The following is a 12,772-nucleotide window of genomic DNA, read 5'->3' as shown; positions in this document are numbered from 1 at the left end:
CGGTGTCCATAACGGCTGAAATGTGATCTTATTCTCATGACCAGGAAGGAGGAAGAAATTGTGCCTGTTTTGCATACACATAAGGAAGCAACAGTTTTCTTTACCGAAGGTAGTGCACTATCTAAGGAATAGAGTGCCATTTCAGACGCAGCCAGTGGGCTTCAAGGCTTCAAGGTGCAATTGGGTGGGTGGGTGGGGGGTGTGGGGGGGGGGTAGTTGTAGATACAGGACAGTAGGTGTCCTTGAGTGACCATTGAGCATTGTGGTGAGCATTGTGGTGAGCTTAGAGGGCACTATGGTATTAAAGGCTGAACTGTAGTCGATGAACAGCATCCTCACATAGGCATTTCTCTTGTCTAGGTGGGTGAGGGCAGTGTGCAGTGCAATGGCAATTGTGTCGTCCGGTAGCGGGGCGGTAGGAAAATTGGAGAGGGTTGAGTGTGTCGGGAGGGAGGGAGGAGGTGATGAAGCCTTTGACTAGCCTCTCTAAACACTTCATGATGACAGAAGTCAGTGCTACGGGTTGGTAGTTATTCAGTTAAGTTACCTTCCCTTTCTTGGGCACGGGGATAATAGTGGACATCTTGAAGCAGGTGGGGATAACGGCCTGAGCTAGAGAGATTGAAAATGTCAGATAACTCAACAGCTAGCTGGTCTACACACGTGGATTGAGATGTCGTCTGGGCCGGCAGCCTTGCGAGGGTTAACACGTTTGAATACATTGAACACGTTTACATACATTGTCTTTGGAGACCATAAGCAAGTAGCCCTTGTTGTCCTCAGGTTCTCTCCTTGGCAGCTCAGTTGTTTTGCACAAAGTGTGAGAAAGAGGTGTTTAGCTCGTTCGGTAGGGCGGCATTAGCGTCCGAGACGGGACTGGATTTCCTTTTGTAATCAGTGATCGTTAGAAACCTCTGCCACATACTCCCGCTGAATCGCTCCTTCGCTTTGTCCCTGTACTGTACTTGTGTCTCACCATCTTGATCGATCTGCATAGGTTGTATTTGTACTGTTTAACCATACAATTGTCCCCTGGTCACCTTGCTGTGTTCATGAGAAGCATCTTTCTCCTTCAGTTTCCCGACAAGGCTACCATTAATCCACTGTTTTTGATTTGAATGAGTTTTGAAAGACACTATCGATATCACATCATCTATGCATTTTTTTATGAATGCGGTGACTGAGTCAACATATTCATTGATGTTATCCCTAGAGGCTACCCAAAACATATTCCAGTCTACGTGATCAAAACAGTCTTAGAGTATGGATTCTAGTTGGTCAGACCAGTGTTGTACAGACCTGACCACCGGAACTTCCTTCTTGAGTCTTTGTTTGTAGCAGGAAGGAGAAACGTTGAGTCATGGTCAGATTTGCTGAACGGAGGATGGGAGATGGCCTTATACCCGTGTCGAAAAGGCATGTAGCAGTGGTCCAGCGTAAAATCTCTGCGAGTTGGACAGTGTGTGTGTTGATAGTCTGCAGTTTGTTCAGGGTCCAATGAAGATCTTTGATCATTTTTGGTGTCGGCTTGGGGTGGGATGTACACAGCCGTGGCGGTAATCCCTGAGAACTCTCTCGGAAGGTAAAAAGGACCAACACTCGAAGTAAAACAGAGATTGGCTATTTCTTAATAGCTATCAGTGCTTAACACTTACTACTAATAGTTTGCTTAAATAGATATTACAGTACTACACTGAGTGTACAAAACATTAGGAACACCTGCTCTTTCCATGACATAGCCTGACCAGGTGAATCCAGGTGAAAGCTATTATCCCTTATTGATGTCACTTGTTAAATCCACTTTAATCAGTGTAGATGAAGGGGAGGAGACAGGTTAAAGAAGGATTATTAAGCCTTGAGACAATTGAGACATGGATTGTGTGTGTGTGCCATTCAGAGATGGAACAGGCAAGAAAAAATATTTAAGTGCCTTTGAACGGGGTATGGCAGTAGGTGCCAGGCACACCGGTTTGTGTCAAGGACTGAAACGTTGCTGGGGTTCACGCTCAACAGTTTCCGATGTGTATCAAGAATGTTCCACCACCCAAAGGACATCCAGCCAACTTGACAAAACTGTGGGAAGCACTGGAGTCAACATGGGGGGTGAAACTCAATATAAGGAAGGTGTTCCCAATGTTTGGTATACTCTGTGTATACAGTGTCAATGTTTAAACCCTGCTGTTTCATAATCAATGACCCAAAGCACCTACAGTTTACCTAATGTACTTCTGCACGTACTTCATTGTCCCATTTTCCTCACCACATCCCTGTTCACAAACAAAAGGAGAAAACCTTTAGCCTACATCTTACCTAATATATTGGAAGGATTCCTAATCACATTGTCCTCTCCTCTTCCCTTTTGCCGAACAAAGGGAGAAAACGATTACATCTTACGGTACAAATGAGACTAGGTGGGACATTTTACGCCTACTTGAACTTAATAGTTAGTAAGTGAAGAAATTACATTTGAATCTTTGGAATGTGCAGATATTGTATTCAAATTTCCTTTAAAATGACAGATTCGATTGTAGTTTACACAATATCCATTTATCACAAAATCACATTGTTTGGTCAAGTACTGGGACTTTATTAGCCCACTGTATTCAAAGCATTAATAGTTAATCAGTCAATGAAAGATTAAATAATTGAAAGATTCTGCTGGATATAGTTAATCATCCCATTATAGAGGATAGTAACATCAATAAGGATCTGTTGAGATATTATACACAGCAGTATGCTTTTCTGCTTTTCTCTAGAGGATGAGACACTGTATAGGAACATCATGGGGCTGTAGTTACCTGATCCATTTGTGGTGGGGGCTCCCTACAATGGATAAAAACAACAAACTTCAACACACGCATGACAGATGAAAGAACACTTTTCATCAGGTTGGCAATTATTGGGAAGAGTCATGTACTGGAGGCAGCCCTGCAGGGTAGTCACTAGCTGACAGCCACAAAGTCATAAAGTCTAATGTTAAACCTAACCCTAACCTTAAAAACACTGCTAACCTTATGCCTAATCCTAACATTAAATGGTTTTCTTTCATTTTTACTACGTACACTACCGGTCAAAGGTTTTAGAACACCTGCATATTCAAGTGTTTTTCTTTATTTTTTACTATTTTCTACATTGTAGAATAATAGTGAAGGCATCAACACTATAAAATAACACACACCGAATCATGTAGTAACCAAAAAAATGTTAAACAAATCAAAATGTATTTCATATTTGAGATTCTTCAAATAGCCACGCTTTGCCATGATGACAGCTTTGCACACTCTTGGCATTCTCTCAAACAGCTTCATAAGGTAGTCACCAGGAATGCATTTCAATTAACAGGTGTGCCTTCTTAAAAGTTAATTTGTGGAATTTCTTTCCTTCTTAATGTGTTTGAGACAATCAGTTGTGTTGTGACAAGGTAGGGGGGTATACAGAAGATAGCCCAATTTGGTAAAAGACCTAGTCCATATTATGGCCAGAACAGCTCCAATAAGCTAAGAGTAATGGCAGTCCATCATTACTTTAAGACATGAAGGTTAGTCAATACGGAACATTTCAAGAACTTTGAAAGTTTCTTGAAGTGCAATCGCAAAACCCATCAAGCGATATGATGAAACTGGCTCACATGAGGACCGCCACAGGAAAGGAAGACCCAGAGTTACCTCTGCTGCAGAGGATAAGTTCATCAGAGTTACCAGCCTCAGAAATTGCAGCCCAAATAAATTCTTCACAGAGTTCAAGTAACAGACACTTCTCAACATCAACTGTTCAGAGGAGACTGTGAATCAGGCCTTCATGGTCAAATTGCTGCACAGACACCACTACTAAAGAACAGAAGAGACTTGCTTTGGCCAAGAAACACGAGCAATGGACATTAGACCAGTGGAAATTTGTCCTTTGGTCTGGAGTCCAAATAGGAGATTTTTGGTTCCAACCGCCGTGTCTTTGTGAGACGTGGTGTGGGTGAACGAATGATATCCGCATGTGTATTTTCCAGCGTAAAGCATGGAGGAGGAGGAGGTGTTATGGTGTGGGGGTGCTTTGCTGGTTGGTGATTTATTTAGAATTCAAGGCACACTTAACCAGCATGGCTACCACAGCATTCTGCAGCGATATGCCATCCCATCTGTTTTGGGCTTAGTGTGACTATCATTTGTTTTTCAACAGGACAATGACCCAACACACCTCCAGGCTGTGTAAGGGCTATTTTACCAAGAAGGAGAGTGATAGAGTGCTGCATCAGATGACCTGGCCTCCACAATCCCCTGACTTCAACCAACTTGAGATTGTTTGGGATGAGTCGGCCCATAGACTTAAGGAAAAGCAGCCAACAAGTGCTCAGCATTTGTGGGAACTCCTTCACGACTGTTGGAAAATGATTCCAGGTGAAGCTGGTTGAGAGAATGCCAAGAGTGTGCAAAGCTGTCATCAAGGCAAAGGGTGGCTATTTGAAGAATTTCAAGTATAAAATACATTTTGATTTGTTTAACACTTTTTTGGTTACTACATGATTCCATATGTGTTATTTCATAGTTTTGATGTCTTCACTATTATTTTACAATGTAGAAAATAGTAAAAATAAAGAAAAATCCTTGAATGAGTAGGTGTGTTCAAACTTTTGACTGGTACTCTATATATAGACAATTTTAACTTTATCCTGCCTCCAGGACAAGATTCATCTAATAAACGTCAACCTGACAGTTTAAGGGAGATGAGCAAGAATCACCTGCTGAAAGTGCAAATTCCCCCCCCTTCAGTAGTGTATGTGACAAGACTTGTGTGTGTGTACAAGTAGCCAATCATAAAAGACCTACTGCGTGCACTACAGACACATACTGTAGGGTGTGTTTGTAAATTCAATCTGGAGTACCAGAGTGTGCTCTGAGTGCTCTCTGGGCTTTCGTAAATTCAGAGCTTTGTCAGATTTTCCATTCGAAAATTTACAGCGATTTGCTCTCGGAGCGTTCGGAGCACACATTGGATGCTCTGGCTGAGGAGTAAGGTTGATCCGAGTGCTCTGGCCTCACAACAGCAGTCAAGCACCCAAGCTAACTACAGTGAGGGAAAAAAGTATTTGATCCCCTGCTGATTTTGTATGTTTGCCCACTGACAAAGAAATGATCAGTCTATAATTTTAATGGTGGGTTTATTTGAACAATGAGAGACAGAATAACCAAAAAATTATCCAGAAAAATACATGTCAAAAATGTTAGAAATTGATTTGCATTTTAATGAGGGAAATAAGTATTTGACCCCTCTGCAAAACATGACTTAGTACTTGGTGGCAAAACCCTTGTTGGCAATCACAGAGGTCAGACGTTTCTTGTAGTTGGCCACCAGGTTTGCACACATCTCAGGAGGGATTTTGTCCCACTCCTCTTTGCAGATATTCTCCAAGTCATTAAGGTTTCGAGGCTGACGTTTGGCAACTCGAACCTTCAGCTCCCTCCACAGATTTTCTATGGGATTAAGGTCTGGAGACTGGCTAGGCCACTCCAGGAGCTTAATGTGATTCTTCTTGAGCCACTCCTTTGTTGCCTTGGCCGTGTGTTTTGGGTCATTGTCATGCTGGAATACCCATCCACAACCCATTTTCAATACCCTGGCTGAGGGAAGGAGGTTCTCACCCAAGATTTGACGGTACATGGCCCCGTCCATCATCCCTTTAATGTGGTGAAGTTGTCCTGTCCTCTTAGCAGAAAAACACCCCCAAAGCATAATGTTTCCACCTCCATGTTTGATGGTGGGGATGGTATTCTTGGGGTCATAGGCAGCATTCCTCCTCCTTCAAACACGACGAGTTGAGTTGATGACAAAGAGCTCCATTATGGTCTCATCTGACCACAACACTTTCACCCAGTTGTCCTCTGAATCATTCAGATGTTCATTGGCAAACTTCAGACGGGCATGTATATGTGCTTTTTTGAGCAGGGGGACCTTGCGGGCGCTGCAGGATTTCAGTCCTTCACAGCATAGTGTGTTACCAATTGTTTTCTTGGTGACTATGGTCCTAGCTGCCTTGAGATCATTGACAAGATCCCCCCGTGTAGTTCTGGGCTGATTCCTCACCGTTCTCATGATCATTGCAACTCCACGAGGTGAGATCTTGTATGGAGCCCCAGACCGAGGGAGATTAACAGGTCTTTTGTGTTTCTTCCATTTGCGAATAATCGCACCAACTGTTGTCACCTTCTCACCAAGCTGCTTGGCGATGGTCTTGTAGCCCATTCCAGCCTTGTGTAGGTCTACAATCTTGTCCCTGACATCCTTGGAGAGCTCTTTGGTCTTGGCCATGGTGGAGAGTTTGGAATCTGATTGATTGATTGCTTCTGTGGACAGGTGTCTTTTATACAGGTAACAAGCTGAGATTAGGAGCACTCCCTTTAAGAGTGTGCTCCTAATCTCAGCTCGTTACCTGTATAAAAGACCCCTGGGAGCCAGAAATCTTTCTGATTGAGAGGGGGTCAAATACTTATTTCCCTCATTAAAATGCAAATAAATTTATAACATTTTTGACATGCGTTTTTCTGGATTTTTGTTGTTGTTGTTTTTCTGTCTCTCACTGTTCAAATAAACCTACCATTAAAATTATAGACTGGTCATTTCTTTGTCAGTGGGCAAACGTACAAAATCAGCAGGGGATCAAATACTTTTTTCCCCTCACTGTAGCTAACTTGCTAGCTACTTCCAGATACAAATGAGAGACATCCCGTTGGGGTTTGTGGTGATTGTATGGAGATTGTGACAGCCGGTTAAATGGCGTCCCTTGACAAGGCAAGAACAAGATGTATGTCAGGAGAAGTGCAGTATTATCAGGAGACGTTTACTTGGAATACGGAGGAGGAATGGAGGGAAAAAGAGAGGCAGAGGAGGTCTATGAGAGAGAGGGAGGAAGACGGTGAGCTTGAGTCAGTTAAAAATGGTGGAAAAAAGGGAGATAGTTTGTTAAAGAAGAACAGTAGAAAGTGTAAGCAGAGTGAGATGAAGACAGGAGGAGAAATGGACGTGAATGAGGGAGAAGTATCGGAGGTGGTAGGTGTGGTGAAGTTCTCGGAGCCTGAGGCTTGCACCGAGGGTCTGGATAATGATGAGTCTGTGACAGTAGGAGTGAAGTTTTTGGAAAAAGTGGACCCTTGCCTTTTGGCTGATCTATTTGTGGCTTCAGGGTGGGTGAAAACAGAGTTGGGTACTGTGGAATCGGTCAGGGTAACCAGAAGTGGTCTTATAATAATTGTTTGTGTTTGTGCTGGTCAGAGGGAGAAGGCGCTTGGCGTTAAACGAATGGGGGCAAGTCATTTGAATTGTTTCACTTTCAAGAAAAGGGTGCTAGTGAAAGTAGTGATTACTGGGGTTGCAGTAAATGTAGAAGTTGACCAACTGAAGGGGAAGATTCCCGGTGTTTGTGATGCTCGTCATTTGGTGCGACACAGACAGGGTGGCGAGAGTGGTGAAACAGAAGAGTCATTTTCTGTTCTTTTGAATTTTGATGTTGAGTCTTTGCCCGACAAAGTGATGTTAGGATATATAAGTTATCCTGTACAAGCTTTTGTGGCGAATACATTACATTGTTACAGGTGTCAAGCTTATGGGCATGAGGCAGCAGTGTGTAGGAGGGAGGTTCCTAGATGTGAGAAGTGTGCAGAAGGGCAGGTTGAGGTTTCCAGAGTTTGAGTAGTGCAGAAGTTGTTCAAATGCAAAGGCAGTGAAGAAAGTAGAGGAAGATGGGTCAAGGGGGAAGGATCCTGAGAGGAGTGGCGTGAGTTTGGGGTCAAATTGATCAGAAGTACAGTGTAGACAATGTTAATGTTGTAAATGACCATTGTAGCTGGAAAAGGCAGATTTTTTATGGAATATCTACATAGGCGTACAGAGGCCCATTGTCAGCAACCACCACTCCTGTGTTCCAATGGAACGTTGTGTTAGCTAATCCAAGTTCATCATTTTAAAAACCTAATTGATCATTAGACAACCCTTTTGTAATTATGTGAGCACAGCTGAAAACTGTTGTTCTGATTAAAGAAGCAATAAAACTGGCCTTCTTTAGACTAGTTGAGTATCTGGAGCATCAGCATTTGTGGGTTCGATTACAGGCTCAAAATGGCTAGAAACAAAGTCCTTTCTTCTGAAACTCATCAGTCTTTTCTTGTTCTGAGAAATAAAGTCAATTCCATGTGAGAAATTTCCAAGAAACTGAAGATCTCGTACAACGTTGTGTACTACTCCCTTCACAGAACAGCGCAAACTGGCTCTAACCAGAATAGAAAGAGGAGTGGGAGGTCCCGGTGCACAACTGAGCAAGAGGACAAGTACATTAGAATGTCTAGTTTGAGAAACAGACACCTCACAAGTCATCAACTGGCAGCTTTATTAAATAGTACCCACAAACACCAGTCTCAACGTCAACAGTGAAGAGGAGACTCCAGGATGCTGGCCTTCTAGGCAGAGTTGCACAGAAAAAAACATATCTCAGACTGGCCAATAAAAATAAAAGATTAAGATGGGCAAAAGAACACAGACACTGGACAGAGGAACTCTGCCTAGAAGGCCAGCATCCCGAAGTCGTCTCTTCACTGTTGACATTTGAAGGAAGTCTGAAGGAAGTATGCTTTGAATTGATTTCCCTCAGTCAAGTCCTTGTGAGTACCAGGGAGGGAAACAGAAGGCACATATGTGTTAGACTGGTAGCTTTCAGGAATTGGGTCGTAATATTCTGTAACTTAAACCGTTGAAAAGTGAAATAATTTGTGCATGACACAAATATTAGCCAGGAAGAGTTCGATATTGAACCACTATATTGACGTTTACACATTCACAGTGATTCAAACTATCATCATGCTTGTGTTGATAAATCTTCCACCGACTGGACATTATGAAACATAAAATAGGTCCCACAAAATGACAATCAAAAGGGAAAAAACTGAGTTGTTTAAATGTCAGGGCATATCCCCACCACCTGCATAAGGTAAACCACTCTACACTGTAACAAGCACTTCAATTCATATAATTGAAATATTGAGGTTTGCCCTGAAGAGGGCACAACTTCATTGCATTTGCTGAGGAGAAAAGCAAATAGGAAAGTGATGGGGATATTACAGGTGTAGGGGGATATTATTTCCACATTGCACATCTTTCTATTTCAAATAGTTAGATGAGACAATATCACTGGATTACTGTAATATTGTGGAAATGTAGCCTAAAGTATAAACAAGCGGAAATCAACCAGAAATATCCTACAATCACATCTAAATCCATTTTGTAGACATTGCCCTACATAGGCTTAAAAAAATATTGCCAAACATATTGAATTGAAAACATGATGATGGCAGTGTACGAGACGATCAAAACCGCAATGTATCATTGGTAAATTGTGATGGACTGACTGATCTACAACTAATAACGAGTCGTTATTTATGATGCAACGTGATTTGTAAATCAGTCAGACACCTACAGTCATTTTAATTATCTGGAACACGGCCAGTGCCTAGATGGCAGCTTGCAGGAGAGCAATGCCTTTACGTCAGAGCGACGCTGGCAATGACGAACACACCATCTCTCCTCCTTGCCTTACCTTCTTCGGCTCCAAAAAAATAAAGAGAGAGAGAGAGAGAGAGAGAGAGAGAGAGAGAGAGAGAGAGAAGCCCTCATCAGTACCACTGCGATGACACTTCTGTAGCCTGTGACCACGGGTACAGACCAACTTCTGTCAACTTGAATGATCAATAATTAACGATTTTTGGACCACACTTGCTCGACTGAGGACAACAAACAACTCTTACTCTTAACAACTAACTCACCAACCAACTACAGTCCTGTGAACATTTCGTGGGTGCGTTTGTTTCCCTTATGTCCCGAAAATCGAGCGACAATGACTATAGTCTTCGTAGTATGAGCAACCTGATGGGTGAGAGGAAGAAGAAGGTGACCGATGATGGAGAGCGGAGCCTCATCAAAGCTCCGTCCAACGCGAGCATCAACAGCCAGGCTGTCCCTGCCAGTGCCGCTACCGCCACCTCCACCGGGGACCTGGAGAGAGAGGCGCGTAAACAGTTCCAGCAAGATCTCACACCTGCGTTTGTTTATGTTCTGGCCGCGTTCTCCGCGCTGGGTGGCTTTCTGTTCGGCTATGACACCGGGGTGATCTCGGGAGCGATGCTCCTGCTCAAGAGGGAGATGAATCTCAGCGCCCTATGGCAGGAGGTTCTGATCTCTAGTACTGTGGCTGCAGCCGCGCTGTCCGCGTTGGCCGGCGGGTTCTTGAACGGAGTTTTCGGGCGCAGGGTCTGCATCCTCCTGGCTAGTTTTACCTTCACATCTGGGGGAATAGTGCTTAGCGCAGCTCCCGATAAGGAGGTTCTCCTGGTCGGACGTCTCATTGTCGGGCTTGGACTTGGTAAGGTGTCTCCTTAGTTTCTGCAACTTTTCACTTGTTTACTTATCTCGTTCACAAGACAATTAGCCTGGGGATGAGATGACCTGTTTACAGGTAGGGTAACAAAAATGTAATTGCTGACACACAAAAAACGAACTTTGTTAAGAATGTGGAAACAGAAAATAAATGGACAAGGTTGACAACTTTTTTAGTTATTAAAATACAAATTCTAGAAAAGGGGTGTCTTGCCTAACTATTGGGGCAAGATGCCCCTCCCTATGGAGCAAGAGGCCCTCTGAAAATCCATTTAATCCGTTTTATTTAGTCACCTTTTAGTAATTGACTCCAGAAAGATAGTTATATTTTATTAGACCAATCAAATATTGAAACAAAATGGCATTGCACATCTCACTATTAAACTTTGATGAGGTTTTAATGTAAGCCTAAAACACATTTTTTAAAATTATTTTTACATCACCTGCACATTCTCTTAAATCCCAACAGATGCTAGCTCATGTTAAATAACTAGCTAACTCACATTCCTAGTCAAAATCAACGTTTCTAAAGATATTGTATGATTTATTTCTGCAGTTTAAGATATTGTATGATTTATAACCTCCAGATTCACCTGAAATGTGCTTACATTAATGCTAGAAACAAAATCCCAACCTTAAAGGGGTAAGATGCCCCTGGGGTTTTCAGGGTTTTACATATAGAATATTAGAGGAGGCGTTTAGCTATAGGGCCTAAATGCTATTGGTCAGATTTCTGCAACCAATCACATCATGTGTTGTGTCCTATTGTGATTGGTCCCTGAGCCTATATGAGGCCATTTTGAAATATAGAAAAGCCTCTTCCTTTTTCATCTGTACAACCAACACAGAAGGCCAGAAACTAAGATTTAGTCTGTCAGTGAGAGATTAGTTAAATCTTGATGAAGGTCAAGGAGCAAAATGCGTACGTTTTACTTTTAACAATGAAGAAGCTCCTTTATCAACTTCCACTGTCCTCAGAAAGTTGTTGAATTTACTCTTCACTTCAGGCTAATCTCGTTCACCTAGACTAGGGATGAGGTTATCTGTGTATGGGTAAGCCTAGTTTATTACACTCAGACAATTTGGGCTACCATCGTCAGAGGGCAACTAACGTGCAAGCATGACAGCACATGCCTTGTAGGCTACAGTGTTTTGATTGGCAAACCTAATACAAAACTGAAAAAGTTTACTTCTTAGGCTATTGAGTCATCTAACATGAAAAATAAGTGAGACCTGTGTGCCAATAGTATCCTCGTGGGTGGGCCTACCTAGTTGTGAATGTGATGGGTTATATTGCCCAAAATCTATGTAGGTTAAACTTAAAGTCAATACTTTATTAAGCCATATACCAAAGCAATAATCAAACTAGAAGTTGCTAGCTTCATCCCACTACTTTGAGACTGGCTTGTTGTCAGGGTTACTGATATCTGACTGCAGTGCCTAGGCCTATGGTATTTTTGGAGGGAGTAGGCTTTTGCATGATTTCACACTGTTTGGCATTCAATGAGAATTCGATGTACCAAAGGTATTTATAGCAACCTCTGGGTGACTCGTAGTCTTGATGTTGCCTTTGATTGGAATTGAAGATTGGCCTGTCATGGTTACTAGAATAATGTTCATAATATGGAGTTACTTTGGGCATTAAAATCATGTAGTGGTAAAGTAGTGTGCCATGCTTGGAAGTCATCACTGTTAAGCCTTGTCTTAATTCTTGGCTTCATTGAGCACAACAAGTGGAGGAATGGACGAAGGGTGCTATGCTTTGTGTGTTTTTGCTGTTTGAGTGTGCTAGTCATAGTGATTAGCCAGTTTTTGTTTTGGACACCAATTAATAGACCCAGAGAGTAAGCCTGTGTAAATATGAATCAGCCTTTTATCTTTCAAAAACTGCTCTCTCTCTCACACACACACACACACGTACTCACGCACCTAAAACACACACACACACACACACACACACACACACACACACACACACACACACACACACACACACACACACACACACACACACACACAGTAGACTCTCACTCTTCTCGCTCAATATTACCCCTCAGACACATCAATCTTCCAAAACAAATTTAATTGTTAGTATTTTCCAAAGATTGAAAGAAGCAGTTTATCCGGCCATCGAAATAGTTAATTGATCGGGTCACACGGGTTACATTTGCCTCTCCATCTCTAGGCATTGGGTTTATGTCTGCTCATGCATTACTCATTTTGATGCCAAACCCACCGCTGGTGTGTGTGGCTAAAGAGCTCTATTTTCATCTCATCCAACAAATGTAAATGCCTGGAGTTTGCCAAACAGCACTGTCACTTGGATTGGAACCGGTGACTTGGTCAGATGACATGAAAAGTGAGC

At 42.5% G+C, this 12,772-nt stretch overlaps 1 protein-coding gene across 1 annotated transcript in view; it reads left to right on the top strand.

The window, feature by feature from the left end:
• The first annotated feature begins 9,537 nt into the window (after positions 1–9,537).
• Positions 9,538–12,772, top strand: part of LOC106575984 (proton myo-inositol cotransporter) — a 76,251-nt gene continuing 73,016 nt past the window's right edge. Inside the window, exon 1 of the mRNA XM_014152761.2 lies at positions 9,538–10,393. Coding sequence (XP_014008236.2) covers positions 9,847–10,393 — 547 coding nt within the window. The 5' untranslated portion in view covers positions 9,538–9,846. The remainder of the gene's footprint in view (positions 10,394–12,772) is intronic.

The sequence above is a fragment of the Salmo salar genome, chromosome ssa17 (genome assembly GCF_905237065.1).
Source record: "Salmo salar chromosome ssa17, Ssal_v3.1, whole genome shotgun sequence".
Classification (NCBI taxonomy): Eukaryota; Metazoa; Chordata; class Actinopteri; order Salmoniformes; family Salmonidae; genus Salmo; species Salmo salar.
This window is presented reverse-complemented; position numbering and strand designations above follow the sequence as displayed.